Source organism: Erinaceus europaeus, chromosome 1, assembly GCF_950295315.1.
Source record: "Erinaceus europaeus chromosome 1, mEriEur2.1, whole genome shotgun sequence".
Taxonomy (NCBI): domain Eukaryota; kingdom Metazoa; phylum Chordata; class Mammalia; order Eulipotyphla; family Erinaceidae; genus Erinaceus; species Erinaceus europaeus.
The window spans coordinates 150,378,439-150,400,831 of NC_080162.1; the positions used below are offsets into that span (position 1 = coordinate 150,378,439).

General features: G+C 44.9%; 1 protein-coding gene across 7 annotated transcripts in view; it reads left to right on the top strand.

Annotated features, from left to right (window-relative positions):
• LOC132540280 (zinc finger protein 7-like) overlaps nt 1-22,393 on the top strand; it is a 39,324-nt gene that overhangs the window by 6,271 nt on the left and 10,660 nt on the right. For 6 of the 7 annotated variants that reach the window (XM_060197064.1, XM_060197071.1, XM_060197074.1 and 3 more), the window contains 2 exons: nt 2,160-2,276; nt 6,415-8,228. In XM_060197064.1, the coding sequence (XP_060053047.1) occupies nt 2,160-2,276; nt 6,415-8,183 (1,886 nt within the window). In that variant the 3' untranslated portion in view covers nt 8,184-8,228. Of the gene's footprint in view, nt 1-2,159; nt 2,277-6,414; nt 8,229-19,108; nt 19,197-22,393 lie in introns of those variants that run through there. The other variant, XM_060197078.1, reaches the window with a different exon arrangement.

Here is a 22,393-nt window from a genome sequence, read left to right on the forward strand (position 1 = left end):
GCATTCTACCTGCTGAGCACTCTCCTGGCCCCTGTTTTTGTACTTTTAAAGAGTTCTCTGGGGCAGGAGGAGAGAGATAGTATAATGGTCATGCAAAAGACTTTCATGCCTGAGGCTCTAAGGTCCCAGGTTCAATCCCCCTGAACTACTCTAAGTCAGAATTGTGCAGTGCTCTGGTTAAAAAAGAGAGGGGAGGAGGGTGTCTCTGTTTTTCTTTTCTGTCATGCTCAGGGCTTCACCAGTCCTGGATGGCATATTCAGATAGAGACACAAAGAAAGAGATGGAGGGAAAGACACCATAGCACCAAAGCTTCCTCCACTATGGTATGAGCCAGACTGGAACCTGGGTAGCACACATGCCCAGACAGTACACTGTCCAAGTGAGCTATTTTGGGCTGGCGAAATAATACAGTTGGATAGCTTGCTGCTTTGCCATGGTCATGACCCAGGTTCAAGCCCAGCCCCCACCACATTAAAGAAAGCTTCAGTACTATGGTTTCTTTCCCTTTCTCAGAGACTCTACCTCTGTCTGTATCATTCAAAAAAAATGAGCTCTCTCTCTCTCTTGCAGGCCCAACATTGTTTTCCTCCAGGGCACTGCTCAGCTCTGGTCTGTGATGCTAGGAACTGAACCTATTTCTTTTATTTCTTTTCTTTTCTTCTTTAGATTTATTTAATTAATCTAGTTATTATTGGATAGATAGAGACAGGGAAATTGAGAGAGAAGGGGGAGTAGAGAGGGAAAGAGAGAGATATCTGCAGGGGGGCTGGGCAGTAGTGCAGCGGGTTAAGCGCACATGGTGCAAAGTGCAAGGACCAGCGCAAGGATCCCAGTTCGAGCCCCCAGCTCCCCACCTTCAGGGGCGTCACTTCACAGGTAGTGAAGCAGGTCTGTGGGTGTCTAGCTTTCTCTCCCCCTCTGTCTTCCCCTCCTTTCTCGATTTCTCTCTGTCCTTTCCAGCAATAACAATGACAATAACAACAATAAGCAACAAAAGGGAAAAAATAGCCTCCAGGAACAGTAGGTTCATAGAGCAGGCACCAAGCCCTAGCAATAACCATGGAGGCCAAAAAAAAAAAAAAAATTGAGAGAGAGAGATCTGCAGTTCTACTTCACCACTTATGAAGCTTTCCCTCTGCATGTGGGGACCAGGAGCTTAAACCTGGGACCTTGAACACTGTAGTGTGTGCACTTAACCAGGTGTGCCACCACCTGGCCCCTCCTGCTGCTACTGCCACAGCTTCTCCACTCTAGGCCAACTTTTTCAGACAAAAATAGACAGGCAGCTAGAGAAATAGCTCCATTGGTAGGATTTTCGTGCGTGAGGTCATGGTTCAGTTCCTAGCATTGCATGTGTTTACTATTATTTATTACTGGATAGAGACAGAAATTGAGAGGGGAGGGGAAGGTAGAGAGACACCTGCAACCCTGCTTCACCACTCATGAAGTTTTCCCCCTGTAGGTAAGGACCTTCAGGTAGAGGCTTGAACCCAGATCCTTGCACGGTGTAGTGTGTGCACTTAACTAAGATGCACCATCGCCTGGCCCCTGCTCCTGTCTTTTTTTTTTTTTTAATTTATTTTCCCCTTTTTTGTTGCCCTTATTTTTTTATTGCTGTTGTGGTTATTATTGTTGTTATTGATGTCGATGTTAGGACAGAAAGAAATGGAGAGAGGAGGGGAAGACAGAGAGGGGGAGAGAAAGATAGACACCTGCAGACCTGCTTCACCGCCTGTGAAGCGACTCCCCTCAGGTGGGGAGCCGGGGGCTTGAACCTAGATCCTTAAGCCAGTCCTTTCACCTTGCACCACGTGCGCTTAACCCACTGTGCTATCGCCCAACTCCCTCTCCTGTCTTTTCTAACCAACCCCACCTGTGGGAGCATCCCAGCTCTGAACTGAAAGAGAGCAGTTCCTACATCTCTCCCTGGGGCAATGAGAGCATGTTCTTTGAAGACTCTGGTGATAGGGTCTCTTGGGGATCCTGGCTTTTCTGTGATAGGAATGGACCGGGAATCCAGACATCTGTCACTCTCCAGACTCAGAGACCCAGCAGACCCAGTTGGAGAGGCCATTCTCCAACCCATGATGCTGTAATCAAAAGTTCTGTCTGTGCCTTCACACCCCACACTGACATAGTCTCCTCTACCCCTCCACAGCAGGATTCCTGGTCTTCAAGCCTGAGCTGATCTCCCGGCTGGAGCAGGGGCAAGAGCCATGGGTCCTCGACCTGCAGGGAGTGGAGGGGACAGAGATGCCAAGGACATCCCAGACAGGTGAGGCTGGGGTCTATAGCTGAGTGTAGTACTCAGACACAGCAGTAGAGGAGAGTGCAGAGAGTGTGCTCCTGACAGGGGGGTGGGGGGAGTGTTAGATAGCACAGTGGTTATGCAAAGAGACTCTCATGTCTGAGGCTCCAAAGTCTCTCCCCTGCACTACTATAAGCCAGAGCTGAGCAGTGCTCTGGGCAAAAAAAAATCTGCTCCTAGCAATGGCCCTGAGTGTGGGAGCCTGGACACTGAGTCCAGGGGTCAATCATGCAAGCTTGTGGGGTACCTGGCAATGTCATGGGACCACAGGGGCTAGCCCATTGCGAGTATAAGCTAGTCCTAGGCCTGCCTCAGGGGAGATAAAAGTAAGCACAAAACACACCTTTTGACAAAAATGAAGACAGAATTTCAGAGGGAAGAGAGTGATAGAGAGGAAGAGAGACACAGAGACACCTGCAATACTGCTTCACCACTCACAAAGATTTCCCCCTGCAGGTGGGGACTAGGGGCTCGAACCTGGCTCCATATGCATTGTAACATATGCTCAACCAAGTGTGCCACCACCCAGTCCCTCCATTATGCTGTCTCTTCAGCCCTGTATCTACCTTTCTCTTTCCCTATCTCCCTTCCTCTCATTTTTTTTTTTTTTTTTTTTTTTTTTACCGAGCACTGCTCAGCTCTGGTGCCTGCACTATGAATACACTACTCCTGGAAGCTATTTTTTCCCTTTTGTTGCCCTTGTTGTTATGTTTTTGTTATTGTTGTCATTTTTTTTTCCTTTGTTTTTCTTTAAGATAGAAACAAAGAAGCAGAGAAAGATAGACCATAGCACAGAAGCTTTCTTCATGCAGTAGTGGCTGGGCTCAAACCTGGTTCATACACAGGGCAAAGCAGCACACTATCCAAGTGAATTATTTTGCAGGCCCAGTAAATAAACTTAAAAGAAAAAGCTGGGGCTTTTAGTTATGTGTTGCTGATGGGACCAGTGGGGATATCACCAGTAAACACAATGGTACACAGTCAAAATGACAAAGAAGTTTCTCCTGGGTGGGGGTAGATAGCATAATGATTATGCAGAGACTCTCATGCCTGAAGCTCCTAAGTCCCAGGTTCAATTCCCCACTCCACCATAAACCAGAGTTGAGCAGTGCTCTGGGGAAAGAAAAAAAAAATGTTACTCCTTGATTATTATCCTAGTAGAGAAATTAATCAAATGTGAGCTGAACTCAGCTTCATTTTGTTGATAGGTGAGTAGGGAGTATCAAGATGGTGAGTGGGGCTCCAAAGAATCATGGTAGTGACAAATTACATACTTGGGAAGAACCAATCCATGTGAAACACACCTGACAAACTACCATGTGCTGTTTAATAAAGCCTGTCCTGTCAGTGCAGCTGGAACAGCTTTAGATTCTGGCAACTTTGACTTTCTCAGGCAGGTGTTTAAGTGGTTGAGGAGAGGAGGAGGCATAGGATCACCTAGGGTGGTGACATGGAGTATCACAAGTGAGTAAACAGGAAAACACAGGCCCTGCTCTGTGCACTGTAATGTAGGTATGGATAGATCTAAGTCATACAGAAAAACCTGAGGTTGCTGCCTGGAAACCAGTTGTAGGGGAGTTAAAAAAAAAAAAAAAAAAAAAAACATGACACAGTAGCCAGAAACCAGAGTGAGGCCTTGTTCCCACATATGCAGCTATCCAGCCACACAGGCTTGCTATCTCCTAATTGGCAGAAGACCCAGCTCACACCTAGTAGGCAATGTGACCTTCTTCTGTGACTGGCTTTTGGAGCCATGCATTTCTGGAAAGATGCAGAGAGAGTACACTTATACATACTCATCTTCACAGAAGAGGAAAGCAAAAGGAACATCCTACCCTGTTTTTTGTTTGTTTGGTTTTTGGTCTCGAGGGTTGTCACTGTCAGTGCCTGCACTATGAATCCACTACTGGAGGTTATTTTTTCCCTTTTGTTGCCCTTGTTTATTGTTGTTGTTGTTGTTGATGTCATTGTTGTTGGATTGGACAGAGAGAGGAGAGTAAGACATAGTGGGGGAGAGAAAGATAAACATCTGCAGACCTGCTTCACCTCTTGTGAGGCAACCCCCCTGCAGGTGGGGAGCGGGGGGGGCTAGAAACGCGATCCTTATGCCAGTCCATATGCTTTGCTCCATATGCGCTTAACCTGCTGCACTATTACCCAGCTCCCATCCTGCCCTGTTAAAGGAGCGGGCTTGCCAAGTTTTGTGATTGCACAGAGAAAGAGATACATGAGAACCAAACAGGAGCGTCTCTATGTCTTCAGGTCCTAATGAGATTGATATGGTGCATATTTAAGGGCACAGATCCAAGTTTGTTCCTGAATGTCCATAGCTGTCCAACTATAGGCAGCCACAACCTCTTGCTCTGTCAGGGAGCTATTAGATCTCACTAGGTTATCATGAAGACTAATGGAAGAATGACTATTGTTTATGCATAGAGATGCTCAGTGTATGGTGGCCTGTCCCACACCCATAACCAATGTGCATATCACTGAACTAAGCACTCATGTCAGGAGTTACCAGGAACCCTGAACCTGTTCCTGAATTTCACCATGGAGTAGAACTGAGCTGCTCATGAAACTGGTTATGAAATTGGTTATGATTATATTCATAATGTTCATTTTGAAGATCCTGGATATGATCTTGACTGCAGAGGAGGTGGGGTCTGGACTGAAGAACAGAAAGAGGCTAACTTGTTTAGAGAGTCCATAAGGAAGATGTCTTGAGAACCAGTGAGTGTGGGCAGCAAAGAGGGACTAGTAGGCACAGGTCTGAAGGAGGGATTTGATACAGCTGAAGGAGGAAGAGTTTAATGTGGAGTCCTATACATATTCCATCCAAGTAGATAGCCTTTCCTTGGGCTAACCCATTGTATGTGCTTGAGCAGCTCATTCACCTCATCCTTCTCTTTTTCCTACCTACCCCTCTACTCCTGATTAGTTTTTGCTTTTTCCTTTCTTCCTTTTTTTTTTTTCTTGCCACTAAGGTTTCATTGGGAAGCTTCACAAGCAGTGGGGACAGTGTTACAAATATTCCTCCTCTCATCCTAGTGGCAATAAAAAACTAAAATAAAAAACATGTTCAGTGAGGGTAAATAGCATAATGGTTATGCAAACAAACTGCCATGCCTGAGGCTCTGAAGTCCAAAGTTCAATCCCCATCATAAGCCAGAGCTGACCAGTGCTCTGGTTAAAAAAGAAAGCAGGCAAAAATAAAAATAAAAAAAATAATTTATGAAAGGGGGAAATAGAGAAAGAGACACAGAGACACCTGCAGACCTACTTTACCTCTCATGAAGCTTCACTCCTGCAGGTGGGGACCAAGGGCTTGAAACTAGGCTCTTGCACACTGTAGTGTGTGGGCCTAACCAAGTGTGCCACCACCTGGCCCCCTCTTTCAGTGAATTTTCCACATCCTCCTCAGTCTTCATTTTGCTTATTTATGGGTTTTTCTTCATATCAGTTCCTTTGAGATGAGCCTCTCCACTAATGTCTCATCCTCATACAAGTATGGTTAACTATGCTAAGTGCTCAGTTGAGTGGGTACAAGAAGGAAACTACATTTTGAGAACTGCCAAAGGTATCAACATCTCAGTACCTTGCCCTTGGAAGTATCCTTGCTTTATACAGTCTGCCCTGTGGCAGCTCAGTCCCCACAAACCACCCCATCTTTGCATTTTTTTGGCCTTCAGGGTTAATTACTGAGGCTTGGTGTCTGCGCTATGAATCCACTGCTCCTGGTGACCATCTTTTTTCCATTGTTGTTGCTATTATTGTTGTTGCTGTTGTCATATAGGATAATAATATCTATCTATCTATCTATATATTTATATATGTGTGTGTGTATATATTGTTATATAGGACAGAGAACTTGAGAAAGGAGGGGAAGACAGAAGGGGGGAGAGAAAGATAGGCATCTGCAGACCTGCTTCACCACTTGCAAAGTGACCTGCCTGCAGGTAGGGAGCCAGGGGGTTTGAACTGGGATCTTTGCATGGGTCCTTGTACTTCATACTATGTGTGCTTAACCTGGTGCACTACCACCTGGCCCACTATCTTCAACTTTCTCTAAGCACAAAGGATAAGGGACTTTTTATTTTTATTTCAGATTCTACAATTGGCACTGATAGTGGGCAGGCCTGTGAGGACACTGTCATTTTAAAATCAGAATCCCATGTGGTCATGGTCAAAACTCCCCCACACAGTCTTCCTCAGAGTCCTGACTTTGGATACACCTGTGGTTCTGAGATTTGGTCTGAAAGTCAACCATGCAGCCCTGTGCTAAGAGTAAACTCCCTCCTCCAGAACACAGGAAGCTTGGCTCCCAGAAAGACCTTCAAGGAGGATGACGAGGAAGGTGGTCATCTAGGTCATCAACCTGATAGAAGTCAGGGTAGCTCTGCAGAAGGGTCATCCTCAAAATGTGATATGTGTGGCAGAAGTTTCAGATGTACATCAGCAATTACTCTGCAGTGTGAGATTAACACAGAGAAGAAACTTGGCAAATGTCAGGAATGCCAGGAAAAACTTAACTGCCCCCAAGGGAGATTCCAAAGACACTGTGATGGAGATAAGGCATTCAGGTGTGAGGAGTGTGGGAAAGTCTTTAGGTTGTGCTCACAACTGAATCAACACCAGAGAATCCACACTGGGGAGAAGCCATTCAAATGCATTGAGTGTGGGAAGGCCTTTCGCTTGAGCTCAAAACTGATTCAACATCAAAGAATACATACTGGAGAGAAGCCTTACAGATGTGAGGAATGTGGAAAGGCCTTTGGTCAGAGCTCTAGCCTCATTCATCACCAGAGGGTGCATACAGGAGAGCGGCCCTACTCCTGCCATGAGTGCGGAAAGGCCTTTAGTCAGCAGTCACAACTAGTTAGACACCAGAGGACTCACACTGGAGAGAAACCCTACCCCTGCAAAGAGTGTGGGAAGGCCTTCAGCCAGAGCTCAACCCTTGCTCAGCACCAGCGGATGCATGTGGGAGAGAAACCACAAGTCCCTAGAACCCTGGAGAGTTTGGAAAGGGTTCACACCACAGAGAAACCATTTAAGTGTGATGAATGTGGGAAGGCTTTTAGATGGGTCTCTCGCCTTAGTCAACATCAGCTAACTCACACTGGTGAGAAACCTTATAAGTGCAACAAGTGTGCAAAAGCTTTCGGTTGTAGTTCTCGACTTATTCGCCACCAGAGAACTCACACTGGGGAAAAGCCATTTAAATGTGAGGAGTGTGGGAAAGGCTTTGTCCAAGGTTCCCACCTAATTCAGCACCAGAGAATTCACACCGGTGAGAAGCCCTATGAATGCAGTGATTGTGGAAAAGCTTTCAGCCAGAGTTCTAGCCTCATTTACCATCAGAGAATCCATAAGGGGGAGAAGCCCTATGAGTGCCTACAGTGTGGGAAGGCTTTTAGCATGAGCACACAGCTCACAATCCATCAGAGAGTCCACACTGGGGAGAGGCCCTATAAGTGTAGTGAGTGTGGAAAAGCCTTCAGTCAAAACTCAACCCTTTTCCAACACCAGATAATCCATGCTGGAGTGAAGCCCTATGGGTGCAGCGAGTGTGGGAAGGCCTTTAGCCGCAGCTCCTATCTCATTGAGCACCAGAGGATCCATACTCGAGCCCAGTGGTGTCATGAGTATGGGAGTACTCTAGAAGGCTCTGCCCACATGAGCCGCAAAAAGGCTAGTACTGTAAAGAAACTGCATAAGTGTGATGAATGTGAGAAAATATTCAGGTGGCGTTCTCATCTAATTATACATCAGAGAATACATACTGGAGAAAAGCCCTACAAATGTAATGAATGTGGAAAGGCATTTAATCGGAGCTCAAGACTTACTCAGCACCAGAAAACTCACATGGGATAGAGCATTTGCCATTGTAAATGTGAATAAACCTACAGCCTTAACTTATTTCATATGGGAATCTTTATATTGACAATAATGTAGAATAATAGTTAAGAAACAGGGTTGCTCTTAAAAAAGGAAATACCTGGGTGGGGGGTAGATAGCATAATGGTTATGCAAACAGACTCTCATGCCTGAGGCTCCATCAAGTCCCAGGTTCAATCCCCCCACACCGCAATAAGCCAGAGCTGAGCAGTGCTCTGGTTAAAAAAAAGAAATACCCAAATTCATAAAATTTAGTTGATGGAATATTTGTGACCTGTTATGTGCTCCTCATCAAAGGCAAGTATACAGTTGGGTACACAGAAGGAGGATCCCCACACAGACACCCTTTGGATGAAGAAAAGACATGGGAAAGCCCATGAGCTCTGCCAGATAAGGTTAGGAGTTAACCAAGCAGCTCTATTTAGTACCAGATGCTTCAGTGAGGGTGTGTTAGCTCATGCTACCCAAGTCCAAATTCCCTTCTACCTTGTAGCTTTAATCTTATCCCCCATTACAGCATCCCAGGGGTATAGCTACCAAAGCCCCCTGAGCTGATCATTGTGGTAGAAGTCAATTGAGTAGGAACTATACAAACTTCATTAACAAGGTGTGAACCCGGGACTTGCTGTGTGACTTCAATGACTCCTGAAATCAAGAGCCTGTTTGCTTATCTGAGCATAGGGTCATAAGGAAAGCTAAACACTTTGTGAAGTTACCTCTAATTGTGCCTGCAGAAGAGTGCCCACATACCATCCTTTAATCACACCTTTTACTCAATGAGATCTGAGCATGGTGTCTATACAACACCTTTTGCTCTTATTGGATTTCCTCAAAGCATGTATCTCTGCCAGAGCTGGGGATACCTACAAACCAACCAATGAGCCCTTTCCACAACTGTTTAGCAGGAGGCAGCACAGGGCCCTGGTACTGTATGTGCTAGGTGTGTGTCAGCCAAGAAACAACTTGGGCAGCCTTACATTTTTACCAGAAGTGGTGAGCAAGCCTCTCTGTTAGAAACTGGCATGCTAAGTATTGCCTCACCCCACAAGTATTTACTGCAGGACCTTAAGAAGCAGCCCAGGGGGGTGGGGTAGATAGCCTTAGGGTTATGCAAAGAGACACTTGTGCCTGAGGCTCTCAAGTCCCAGATTCAACACTCCCACACCACCACCATAAGCCAGAGTTGATCAGTGCTCTGGTTAAAAAATCAAACAAACAAACAAACAAAAAACCCAGCCCAGGTCAGATGTCATGTGACATTTTAATGACATGCAGGAAACATCACCTCCTGCCTGTCCCTTAGTCTGAAGCCTTCTTCACTGAACGTGATTTTTTCATATATGTCAGCCACCCAGTTATCTGACCTGCAAACTGGCACCATATGTTCAGTTCTCTTTCTGTCACAGTATTCATTGTAGCCTCCAGGAAACGATTGGGAATCTGGCCTGCATTGTCTACCCTGACTGGATACTGGACTCATCAACTGTAAACAGGTTCCTATGTGGCCCACTGATGTCATGTGAGACCTGCTGGTTGTAGTGTTACCACCAGGAATCAGAGACAGTATTTGAGTCAAAGACATCTGTCTTCATGCAAAGGCCCATTTTCCCCATAGTCACACAGGACCCAGAGGTACAGAGGTGATACTCAATTTGGGTGGCCACCACACTGGTGTAGTTAAACCAAGGCAGGTCCTAAGATATTGCAGCTTTTTAAAAATATTTATTTATTTATTCATTCCCTTTTGTTGCCCTTGTTGTTTTATTGTTATAGTTATTATTGATGTCATTGTTGTTGGATAGGACAGAGAGAAATGGAGAGAGGAAGGGAAGACAGAGAGGAAAGATAGATACCTGCAGACCTGCTTCACCGCCTGTGAAGCGACTCCCCTGCAGGTAGGGAGCTGGGGGCTTGAACCGGGATCTTTATGCCGGTCCTTGCACTTTGCGCCACCTGCACTTAACCCGCTGCACTACTGCCCGACTCCCGATATTGCAGCTTTGGCAGCACTCCTGGCTACTAGTTGATTGTGGGGTTTGTTTCAAGTGAACGAGTCCTAGTTATTGTGTTTGCCCTAGGAAGCTCTGGAGCTTTCTGGTGGTATCAGAAAACAACAGAATTCAGGAGGCATTTCAACATGTGAATGAGGATTTCAGCCCCATAGTGGGCTGGCCTAATTGCCAGCTGTTGCAGAGCCAGGTACCCTGTGATATATTCTCAGGCAGCAATGCCGGTACTGAAAGCACAGGTCCTAGACACCCCCTCCTCCACCCTGAACTTGTGTCCAGAAGGGTCAGTGTAAAAGATCCAAGACTATTATCAACTGACGAAATGGGTTTTATAACCCTTTCCTTGGCTACTCACCCAGATAGTTAGGCTTGTTCTCTAACAGACTATAAAGTAAGCATTAGGCTTTGAGGGCTATCCAACAATGAGACAGGAACCAACATCATAGGTATACATGCCCACCTGTTCAGCCATTCTCTGGCACGTGGAACTTCTGAGCACTGAAAGGGTCTCTGATCCCATCCTCTCAGAAAGACAAGTTGGTCACTGATTATATGCTTCCCAGAAGGGAATTGGCTTTGCAGCACTATGGGTACAGTCAGAACCAGAGGGTGAGGCCATATGTTTTCCAGGTTCTTCTGTGCATAATACTGCTTTCTTTCTCTTAACAAAAACTTCAAGCTGACAAAAGGGCCAGAGGATTAAAACTTAATTCTGTTCCAGTGCTTGATTATTTGTGGACTGATGTGGTCCTGGAGCAGGACTGGCATAGTCTATTTTTGTGTAGCCATTAAGCTGGGTGGGTGGGTGGCTCCAAAGCCTTTTCCCTACATGAGGAGACCCAAACCTGAGCCAGATTAAATCCCTGTAAATGCACTTGTATCCAAGGAAGTGAAATTTAAGAGTGGGCACAAAAATCAGCTAAGTGACCCCAGTTGTTAGCCAGATCCTTCAATTTGCTTCTGGTCTTGTAAAAGTTTGCCTCTAGCTTTTGTCCACAGGAGCTCCTGTCCTCCTAGCCACTTTTGGTTTAGTGCTGTCTTATTGGAACTGGTTCCTCATATAAATTCTTGAAACTGTTAATGTTCCTTAGTTTGTCACAGGTCTGAGAATGGTTTATACAATTTCTTTATGGTTAGGAAAAAGCAAAAGATGACGATTTTAGACACTTGAAAATTACATTGAATTGTTTCTTGGTCTTTTTTCTAAAAGGAAGTAAAAACAATTGAAATCAAATTTCAGTGTTCCCAAATAAAGTTTATTACAACATTTTGGGTCTGCGTGTGTACCTGTTGTCTCTGGTCAGTTCTGTACCACCACAGAGCAGGCCCCAACTTCTCTGTCCTCTCATTTTACCCATGATTTGTTTACCTAAATGTCAGTTTAGTTGAAAATTCAATAGGAATAAACCTAGTGTCTTCCATGCCACTATAGAACATTAGCTTCCAGCTGAGAAAATAACACAATGGATATACAAAGAGACTTTTGTGCCTGAGGCCTTGCGGTCCTAGATTCAACCCCCAGCACCACAAGCCAGAGCTGTGCTGTGCCCTGGTAAATAAATAAACTAGCTGCAGAATTAGTTGTGGCTATGTGTGATATTCATGTGTCCATGCAGCTAACCATTTTTGTCTTTTTTCTTCTAGTGTGTTACAAAATAACAGGTACAATACAATTAATTCTACACCATTCCCACCACCAGAATTGTATCCCTATTCCCTCCTTTGGAAACTGTAGTGACTCTTCCAAGGTCACAGATATGGGTTGACTATTATTTATACAACTCTACAACTATCTGTCTAATATTTTTCCTTTCTTTTGTTTTTGTTTTTTTTTTCCCTGCCAGAGCACTGCTCAGCTCTGGTTTATGGTGGTGTAAGGGACTGAATTTGGGACTCTGAAGCCTCAGGCATGAGAGTCTTTTGCATAACCATTACACTGTCTACCCCGCCCCTATTTTCTATTTTTTCTGTGGTCCTGGCTTCTCTTCTATTTTAAGTCACAGCTATACCTATTACTACTTCCAAATGTCTTCCTTTTCCCCCTCTACTCTCTCTGGGTCCTAATGGAATTGGGTTTCAGAGCCCCCTAGTATTTTTCCCCCTAACATTTCTTACCCACACATACAACCTGTGTGTGTACACAACTGGGGCTTCATGCATGTTTGTTTTCACTGCTCCAGGACCTATTTTTCAGGTAGACTCGGGTAGACACCAGAGCACAATAACTTTCTCCATTGCCCTAGCACCTTACTTGGGAGAAGCTCAAATCTGGTTTATGTGCATGGCATTACAGGTGCTCTACCTGGTGAGCACTTTTCTAGTCCCAAGAGTTTTCTCTCATGAGAGAGAGAAAACCACAGTATCACTCTGACACATGCAATGTAAGAGACCAAACCTGGAGCCTAATGCTTGTAAGTCTAGAACTCCACCATTGCACAGCCTCCCAGACTGTAACTTTTGTTTTAATCCATAGCCCAGGAATGAACTTGGGCCATCTGCATGTGCCATATTCCTGAACCACCTCCAAGGTCCTATTTTTCACTTAATTTTGTTTATGGGGAGACACCTGAGCATTCTATAGATATGCTCTCTACCACTAAGCTGCCTCCCAGGCCCCTCAGCAGGTGAGACATTATGAATTCAAGTTCAACTGCACAGGTTTGAGTTCCCAACAATGTGTTATAGCGACATAGTGCATACTGGCACTTCTTATGGGAGGGAGTGGGGAGGGAGGAATGCAGGTTTTGGAAATATTCTGTCCTTTCAAGTTATACTTGACAATTTGGGCTCCAGTAAAGGTAATTGTAGGGGCTAGGTGGTGGTGCACCTGGTTAAGCACACATATTACAATGCACTAGGACCCAGGTTGGAGCCCCTGGTTCCCACCTACAGGGAGAAAGTTTCACAAGTGGTGAAGCAGTGTTATAGGTGCCTCTCTTTCTCCCCTTTCCCTCTCAATTTCTGGATTTCCCTATCCAATAAATAAAGATAATTAAAAAAAAAAAAAAAAGGTGATTGCAAAGTCAGTAAAAAAAAAAAAACATGGCTGGGGGGGAGATAGCATAGTAGTTATGTAGAAGTTGCTTATGCCTGAGGCTCTGAAGTCCCAGGTTCAATCCCTGCAGCACCACAGCCAAAAACTGAGCAGTGCTCTGGTAATTAGTAAGTGGGGAGTTGGGCAGTAGCACAGTGGGTTAAGTGCAGATGACGCAAAGCACAAGGACCGACATGAGGATCCCAGTTCGAGCCCCCAGCTCCCCACCTGCAGGTGAGTTGCTTCACAAGTCAGTGAAGCAGGTCTGCAGGTGTCTCTTTCCTCCTCTGTCTTCCCCTCCTCTCTCCATTTTTCTCTGTCCTATCCAACAACGACAACATCAATAATAACACAATAACTACAACAATAAAACAACAAGGGCAACAAACGGGAATAAATAAATATTTTTTAAAAATTAGTAAGTTGTGGTCTGGGAGGTGGCGTAGTGATAAAGCTTTGGACTCTCAAACATGAGGTCCTGAGTTCGATCCCAGCAGCACATGTGCCAGAGTGATGTCTGGTTCTTTCTCTCTCCTATCTTTCTCATTAATAAATAAATAAAATCTTTAAAAAAATTAATAAGTGAAACTCCAGGCTTAGGCTAAGGTGATAGCATCATGGTTATGCAAAAGATGTTTATGCCTGAGGGTTCAAGGTTCCAGATTCCATCCCCTGGTACCATCATAAATCAGAATCAAGGGAGTCAGGTGGTAGTGCAGCGGGTTAAGTGTACATGGCGTGAAGCGCAAAGATCAATGTAAGGATCCCAGTTCGAGCCCCTGGCTCCCCACCTGTGGGGGAGTTGCTTCACAGGCAGTGAAGCAGGTCTGCAGGTGTCTTATCTTCCCCCCCCTCTGTCTTCCTGTCCTCTATCCATTTCTCTGTGTCCTATCTAACAGTGACAACATCAATAACAACAGCAATAACTACAACAATAATAAAAAACAAGGGCAACAAAAGGGAAAATAAATTTTTTTTTAAATTGAAAAAATAAATAATAGTCAACAACATATCTGCAACTTTGGGAGAACTACTGTAGCTTCCAGTGGAGGGAATGGGGAGACAGAACTCTGGTGGTGGGAACAGTGCAGAATTATACCTATTATCTTATAACTTTGTTAATCAATATTAAGTCACTAATAAAGTTTAAAAATATATATATTTGTTATTTCATGAGTGGCAGCAAGAGAAATAAGAGCAGTTTTGATATGTGCAACACTGAGAATGGAATCCAGGGCATCATGCATCATAGAAGTCACCTCCCAGGTCACTGGTTGTTTGTATGTGTGTATTCTTGTATGTGTGTGTGTTCGTGTGTGTGTATCCATCCCTCCCTTCTGAAATAAATCTTATGGCCTGGGAGATAGCACAGTGGATAAACCTTTTGAAGCATAAAGTCCCAAGTTCAGGTTCCTGGGCATCATATATGCCAGTGGCACTGTTTTTTTTTCTCTCTCATTAATAAGCCTCTTTTAAAAATTTTTATAAAAGGGAGTCGGGTGGTAGCACAGTGGGTTAAGCGCATGTGGCGCAAAGCGCAAGGAGTGGTGTGAGAATCCCGGTTCGAGCCTCCATCTCCCCACCTGCAGGGGAGTCGCTTCACAGGCAGTGAAGCAGGTCTGCAGGTGTCTGTCTTTCCCTCTCTCTCTGTCTTCCCCTCCTCTCTCCATTTCTCTCTGTCCTATCCAACAATGATGACATCAACAACAATAACTACAACAACAATAATAAAAACAACAAGGGCAACAAAAAGGAAATAAATATAAAAAAAAAATTTAAGTTTTTTAAAAAAGAATAGCCCAGGGGATGGTAAGTGGCTAGAGTACAGGACTTGCAAATGAAATAATGAAATGCTTAGTTCAGTTCCCAGTGTATCAGACTGATGCTCTAGTTCATTCTCATTCTCTCTCTCTCCCTTCCTCCTTCCATGCTAAGAGCATAGGATTTGCATGCCGGAGGACCCCAGAGGATTCAGATTTGATCCCCACACTGCTATATGCCAGATCTAAGCAGTGTTTTGCACTCTCTCTAATAAACCTAAGTGGTTACCATGGACCACCCAGGTGAAGCTTCTTAGCAAGTAGAGCAGTGCTGTGGTGTGTGTTTACTTTTTTGTCAGAGAAGTATCCAACTCTGCCTTTTGGTGGTGGTGGTGGCGGTGGTGGTGGTGGTGGTGGTGATTACACCTGGGAGCTGAGAACCTTAAACATGAAAGTCATACTGTTGGATGTAAAACATTAATTCCCCAATAAAGAAATAAATTTAAAAAAACAAACATGAAAGTCAGTTTGCATAACCATTATGCTCTCTCCCCAGTCTTTGTCTTTGCCTCCCTCTTGGGAGGAATCTTATAAGTACGAGACCTCAGCAAAAACCTTGGAAGCAGTCAGGGTCACGTAGTCAGTCTACTAAGGATGAGAACAATACATTAATTCTGGACAAGTGCCAAAGGGAGCAGCAACTTGGGCTGGGGATGGGGGGCAAAAGACTGGTGAGCGATCAGAACATGAAGGACCTCCTTATGTAGAGCTGGCGAAGGGGGAGGCAGAGCAAAGACAGGTGAGCAGATGATCTGCCTCGGAGGGCCTAGGGCCCTTCCTTGCGTCTAATGATAGATAACCTGACCACACCAGGGGCCATCAGAAGGTGAGCTGAAGAGTGCACACCCCAACACGAGCACAGCCCACTGCTGAAGCTGCTGAGGATGTGGCCCCCAGTTGCCTTACAGGTTGGGCTGGGTGATCAAGGCTCCACACTCCTGCACTGTCCTTGGAATGTCTTCCCTATGCTAGGAGCCCTTGCGAGGACACAGCCTTGAGACACTAATGTTACTGAGACAGTCTAAACTGTGTACATCACTGAGTCCATGAAGGCCTTGAGATGAACTTTAGATTTATCTTATTTATTCCATTATACGGAGATAGAGTCAGACAGACACACAGGCCAGAGAGGTGGTCTGGCCTAGCAGTGCCAAGGACTGACCCTGGGAACTCCTGTTTCTTCTTCTTTTTTTTGCTCCAGGGTTATTGCTGGGGCTCAGTGCCTGTACCACGAATCCACTGCTCCATCTTCTTTCCATTGTTGTTGTTGTTACTGTTATTATTGTTATTCTTGTTGAATAGGACAGAGAGAGGAGGGGAAGACAGAGGGGGAAAGAAAGATACCTGCAGACCTGCTTCACCGCTTGCAAAGTGACCCCTCTGCAGGTGGGAAGCTAGGGGCTCTAACCAAGATCCTTGCACACTATGTGTGTTTAACCCAGCGTGCCACTGCCCGGGTCCTAGAACCTCATGTTTCTTTCTTTTTTTTTTATTTTCCCTTTTTGTTGCCCTTGTTATTTTCATTATTGTTATAGTTACTGATGTTGTCATTGTTAGATAGGACAGAGGAATGGAGAGAGGAGAGGAAGACAGAGAGGGGGAGAGAAAGATATACACCTGCAGACCTGCTTCACCGCCTGTAAAGTGACTCCCCTGTAGGTGGGGAGCCGGAGGCTCAAACTGGGATCCTTACACCAGTCCTTGTGCTTTGCGCCACGTGCACTTAACCTGCTATACTACCACCCAACTCCCTATCATTTTTTTTTAAGATCTTATTTTTTCATTCATGAAGACAGGAGAGAGAAAGAACTAGGCATCACTCTGGTACATGTGCTGCTGAGGATTGAACTCAGGACCTCATGCTTGAGAATCCAATACTTTATCTACTGCGCCACCTCCAGACCACACAGGACCTCCTGTTTCTAAGTCCAAAGCTCTATCACTGCACCATCTCCTGGGCTGCAAGGTGAATTTATAAGAGTTAGCCAGCAAGCATGGAGATATGCTTCTCTGCAGCGGTTCTAGACAAGCCTCGTCAGCCCCTCACTTGGGGAAACTGCCACCTGCCAAGCTGTAGTGCCTGCCTTCTTTGGTCTTCCTTGACCATCCACATATGAGCCTGTCTCAGATCTCACCTAGGATGCTCCAACAGCCATGGAGACAAACAACCAGGCACTTCCCTGGACAAAGGGGCTCCTAATGGGCAGAGGAAGTATAGAACTCCAAGGCTCACCCATGATCAGATGGTAACCACACTGAGTTGTCTACCTTCACAGACAAGTGGCAGGAGGGAGTTTTTTTTAAAAAAAATATTTATTTATTTCTTCCCTTTTGTTGCCCTTGTTGTTTTATTGTAGTTATTGTTGTTGGATAGAAAGGGAGAAATGAGAGAGGAGGGGAAGACGGAGATGGAGAGATAAAGATAGACACCTGCAGATCTGCTTCACCACTTGTGAAGTGACTCCCCTGCAGGTGGGGAGTCGGGGGCTCAAACCAGGATCCTTATGCTGGTCCTTGCGCTTTGCACCACGTGTGCTTAACCCACTGCGCTACCGCCCAACTCCCCAGGAAGGAGTTTTCAAGGACAACTATGCCCTCCTGAGTTATCCTTGGGAAGGTCTGCATTTTTTCTTTTCTTTTTTTTTAAATTATTTTATTTATTTATTAATGAGAAAGATAGGAAGAGAGAGAGAGAGAGGAAGAACCAGATATCACTCTGGTACATGTGCTGCCAGAGATTGAACTCAGGACCTCATCCTTGAGAGGCTAGTGCCTTATCCACTGTGCCACCTCCCAGACCACAGTCTGCATTTTCTCATGGATGCCAACGCCATGGTGAGCCAAGAGCTGCCTGCTGTCACCTAGTGTGTGGCTGAGACACTGTTAAAATTTGGCTGCAGGGTATTGCACCAAAGTAAAAGACTCTGGGGTGGGTGGGTGGGGAGAATACAGGTCCATGAAGGATGATAAATGACATAGTGGGGGTTGTATTGTTAAATGGGAAACTGGGGAATGTTATGCATGTACAAACTATTGTATTTACTGTTTAATGTAAAACATTAATTCCCCAGTAAAGAAATAAATTAAAAAATAAATAAATAAAATAAAAAAATAAAAGTTCAAGACATTTAAAAAAAAAAATTGGCTGCAGGGAGCCCAGAGAAGTGGTACGATGCATGAAGTGTTGGACTCTTAAGCATGTGGTCCTGAGTTTGATCCCCAGCATTCCATGTGCTAGAGTGATACTCTGTTCTCTCTCCCTCCTGTCATAAATGAGAATTTTTTAAAAATATGTTTATTTATTTACTATTGGATAGAGACAGAAAGAAGTTGAGAGGGATGGGGGCAGAACAGAAAAGGAAAGAGGTAGAGAGATACCTGCAACACTGTGTCACCACTCCTGAAGCTTTCCCCCTGCAGGTGAGGACCAGGAGCTTGAATCTGGGTCCTTGCACGCTTTAATGTGTGTGTTTAACCAGGTGCACCACCACCACCTGTCCCCCATGAATTAATCTTAAAAAAAAAACAAAAACTTTAAAACATGGGGTGGGTGATGGTGCATCTGTGTGAACACACATTACCATGTACCCAGGTTCAAGCCACTGTCCCCATTTGCAAGGGGGAAGCTTCACAAGAGATGAAGCAGTGTTGCCAGCGCCCCTCTCTTTCTTTCCCTCTCTCCGCTAGGCTGCAGTAACCCTGTACAACAGAAGCCCCAACTCTAGTGGGCTTTTAACCTTAAACATGTGTCAGTATTCTGGGACCAGCAGTCACTCTAGGCACAAGGCAGCAGGCTCACACAGTCCTTCTTGTCAGCTTCTACAGTCACAAGATCTGGAAGTCAGCAAGGGAAGCCTAGTCCAGGTGGGTTGGAAGGGCTGGCAGAGAACACAGCACCGGCTTCCTCAGCAGCAGTGACAGCTGCCAAGTTCATGTATTCATGGTATATAAAGCATGGACATCTTAACCTTGCTGAATTAATGAGTGAACATATGTGCTACGCTAAGACTGGTACTTAGCGGCCCATTCCACCTACAGCTTTTTCTCTGTGTATGGCTGCACCACCAGAGTCTGGCCTGAAGAGGGTGCTCAAGACCTGTTCCGAGGCAGGAAGGCCTCAAACTGGGTAAGTTTGACCAATCAATATCGAGGGGGTTGAAATGTTCATTTTTTCCTCCTGTTATTATTTCTTAAGTTTCAATAAGCAAAATTCTTTTACCACTATGTCACTGTGATTCTCTCTTTTTAAAAAATTATTTTTATTTATTACTGGACAGAGACAGGCAGAAATCAAGAAGGAAGGGCATGATAGAGGGAGAGAGGCAGAGACACCTGCAGCCTTGCTTCACCACTCGCAAAGCTTTCCCCCTGCAGGTGGAGACCAGGGGCTCGAACCTGGTCCTTGGTCATGGTAACATGTGTGCTCAACCAAGTGAGCCACCACCTGCCCCCCTCACTGTGATTCTCAATAACAAGAGAGAGGGAAAGAGGTCAGGGAGATGGTTCACTGAGTAAACATGTGCCTTCCCATACACAAGGCCCTGGACTTGATCCCTAGCATGGCAAAGCAGCACTTTTATCTTTCCCTCTCTGGTTCTATCTGTGGTTTCTCTCTAAAAACAGAACTAAAGGGGTCCGGTGGTGGTGCAGCCAGCAGAGCCCACATTGCCATGCATAAGGACCCAGGTACAAACCTCCAGTCCCCACCTGCTGAGGGGAAGCTTCACAAGTAGTGAAGTATTGCTACAAGTGTCTCTGTCTCTCCCTCTTTATCTCCCCATTATCTCTCAATTTGTCTCTATCCAAAACAAATAAATACAAAAAAAAAAAAACACTAAAATTGAACCAGGAAAAGAATAGCATAAGTAATTTATCCAGGGAGACAAATCATGCATGAATCTAAGCAGAATCATGAGATGGCTCCCCACAATAGCCAGAATAGCCAGCAGCCTATCTCTGACTTCCACCTTAGGAAAATAAAGCACACCCCTCAGCAGGATGGCCTCTTTACAGTAACACATTGTTGCTCAGGAAAAGTTAAGTAAATAGAACAAACACAAGTAGTCTGGAAAAGAGAGACAAAGATGGTTTCCATGGCAGTCTGGACAAAGGTAAATTTTTTTTTTTTGAGAGATGCAGAGGGAGACAGACAGAGAGAAACTGACAAAGGTTTTTTTTTTTTAATTATTCATTTAATTCATTAATCCTGACTAGGGTTTTGCCACTCTGGCTCAACTTTTTCAGAGAAGGGGGGGGGGGGGAGACCATAGCACCAATCCTTTGTCCACAGTGTAGTACTCCCCCTTGTGGTGTCCTGGGGTCTCTTACCTAGTCATACATGACAAAGCAGATACCTTCTTAGGTAAGCTATCTTACGAAACCTAACATACATTTATTTATTTATTTATTTATTTATATTTTTAAAAGATTTTATTTACTTATGAGAAAGATAGGAGAGAGAAAGAACCAGACATCACTCTGGCACATGTGCTGCTGGCGATCAAACTAGGACCTCATGCTTGAGTCCAAAACTTTATCACTGCACCACCTCCCGGACCACTTATTTATATATATATACATTTTTTAAATTTATTTATTTTCCCTTTTGTTGCCCTTATTGTTTTATTGGTGTAGTTGTTATTGTCGTTCTTGATGTCATCATTGTTGGATAGGACAGAGAGAAATGGAGAGAGGAGGGGAAGACAGAGAGGGAGAGAGAAAGATAGACACGTGCAGACCTGCTTCACCACTTGTGAAGCGACTCCCCTGCAGGTAGGGAGCCGGGGGCTCAAACCAGGATCCTTACGCTGGTCCTTGCGCTTTGCGCCACTTGCGCTTAACCCGCTGAGCTACCACCCGACTCCCTATTTATATTTTTTAAAGAAAGACTTAGAGGCTGGAGAAAATAACATAATAGTTATGCAATCAGACTCTTATGCCTAAGGCTCCCAGGTCTCAGGTTCAATCCCCCATATCACCATAAACCAGAGCTAAAAAGTGCACTGGTTAAAAAAAAAAAAAAGTCTGATGTCCCAGGTTCAATCCCCAGCACCATCATAAACCAGAGATGAGCAGTGTTTTGGTTTCTCTCTCTCTTTCTTATTAAAATAAATAAATACATGTAAGAGAGAGAGTAAAAGAGACCAAAGCTTCCTTCAATGGGGTGGGGGCTGGGCTTGAACCCACGTTGCACACATGGCAAAGTAGTAAACTATTTCATATGCTTCCAACTTTTTTTCTTTTCTGTTTTTTTTTTAATATGTTCTATTTATTATTAGAGACAAAGAGAAATTAAGAGGGGAGGGGGAGATAGAGAGGGAGAGACAAGAGAGCCACCTACAACCTTGATTCACCAATCACGAGGTTTCCTCCCCAGCAGATGGAGACCAGGGACTTGAACCTGGGTCCTTGTACCACCTGGCCCCAATCTTTTCTGGTTTTCAGAGGAATACCACTGGTGTCTGAGTGTGCTTTGGTATCATTATGTGTCTCACTTAAAAAAAAAAAGTAATGGTCCAGGAGGTGGCACAGTGATAAAGCATTGGACTCTCAAGCATGAGGTCCTGAGTTCAATCCCTGGCAGCACATGTGCCAGAGTGATGTCTGGTTCTATTTCCTATCTTTCTCATAAATAAATAAATAAAATCCTTTTAAAATAAACAAGTAAACAGGACGGGGAGATGGCTTAGTGGTTTTACAAAAGACCTGAGGCTACAAGGTCCTAGGTCTAATCCCCAACCCACCATAAATCAGACCTGTGTATGTTGTGGTAATTAAAATAACAGACAATTGAGCAGGGAAGTGACTCAGAGAAGTGGGACTTGAGGGTGCCTTTGGCATTGGAGCATGTGGAGAATATGGAGACGATGCCCTGGTGCTGAGCCAGACCTGCTCCACTGGGGCTCAGTGCTGAGCCCTACAGGACTCCTCCTCAGTGCCCCCAGACAGCTTCCTCTTTCACCCTAGACTCATCTAATTTGCCAGGACACTTAATCAGAGGGACAGGCCATAGTGTAAATGCTGGGAGAATACAATAAAGAATGCTGAGCAGGGTGGCAGGAAGGGAGTGCTAGGGGTGGCACAGGGCTCCAACAGGCAGGCACTCAAGCTCACTCACTCTTTTTCTTTTTAAATATTATATGTATTTTTGGGGCTAGGTAGTAGCACTCCCAGTTAAATGCATATAGTATATGCAAGGACCTAGGTTCAAGCCCCGCTCCCCACCTACAGTGGGGATATTTCACAAGTGGTGAAGCATGTCTGCAGGTGTCTATCTTTCTCTCTCCCTACCTCCCTCTCTCCTCTCAATTCTCTCTATCCTAT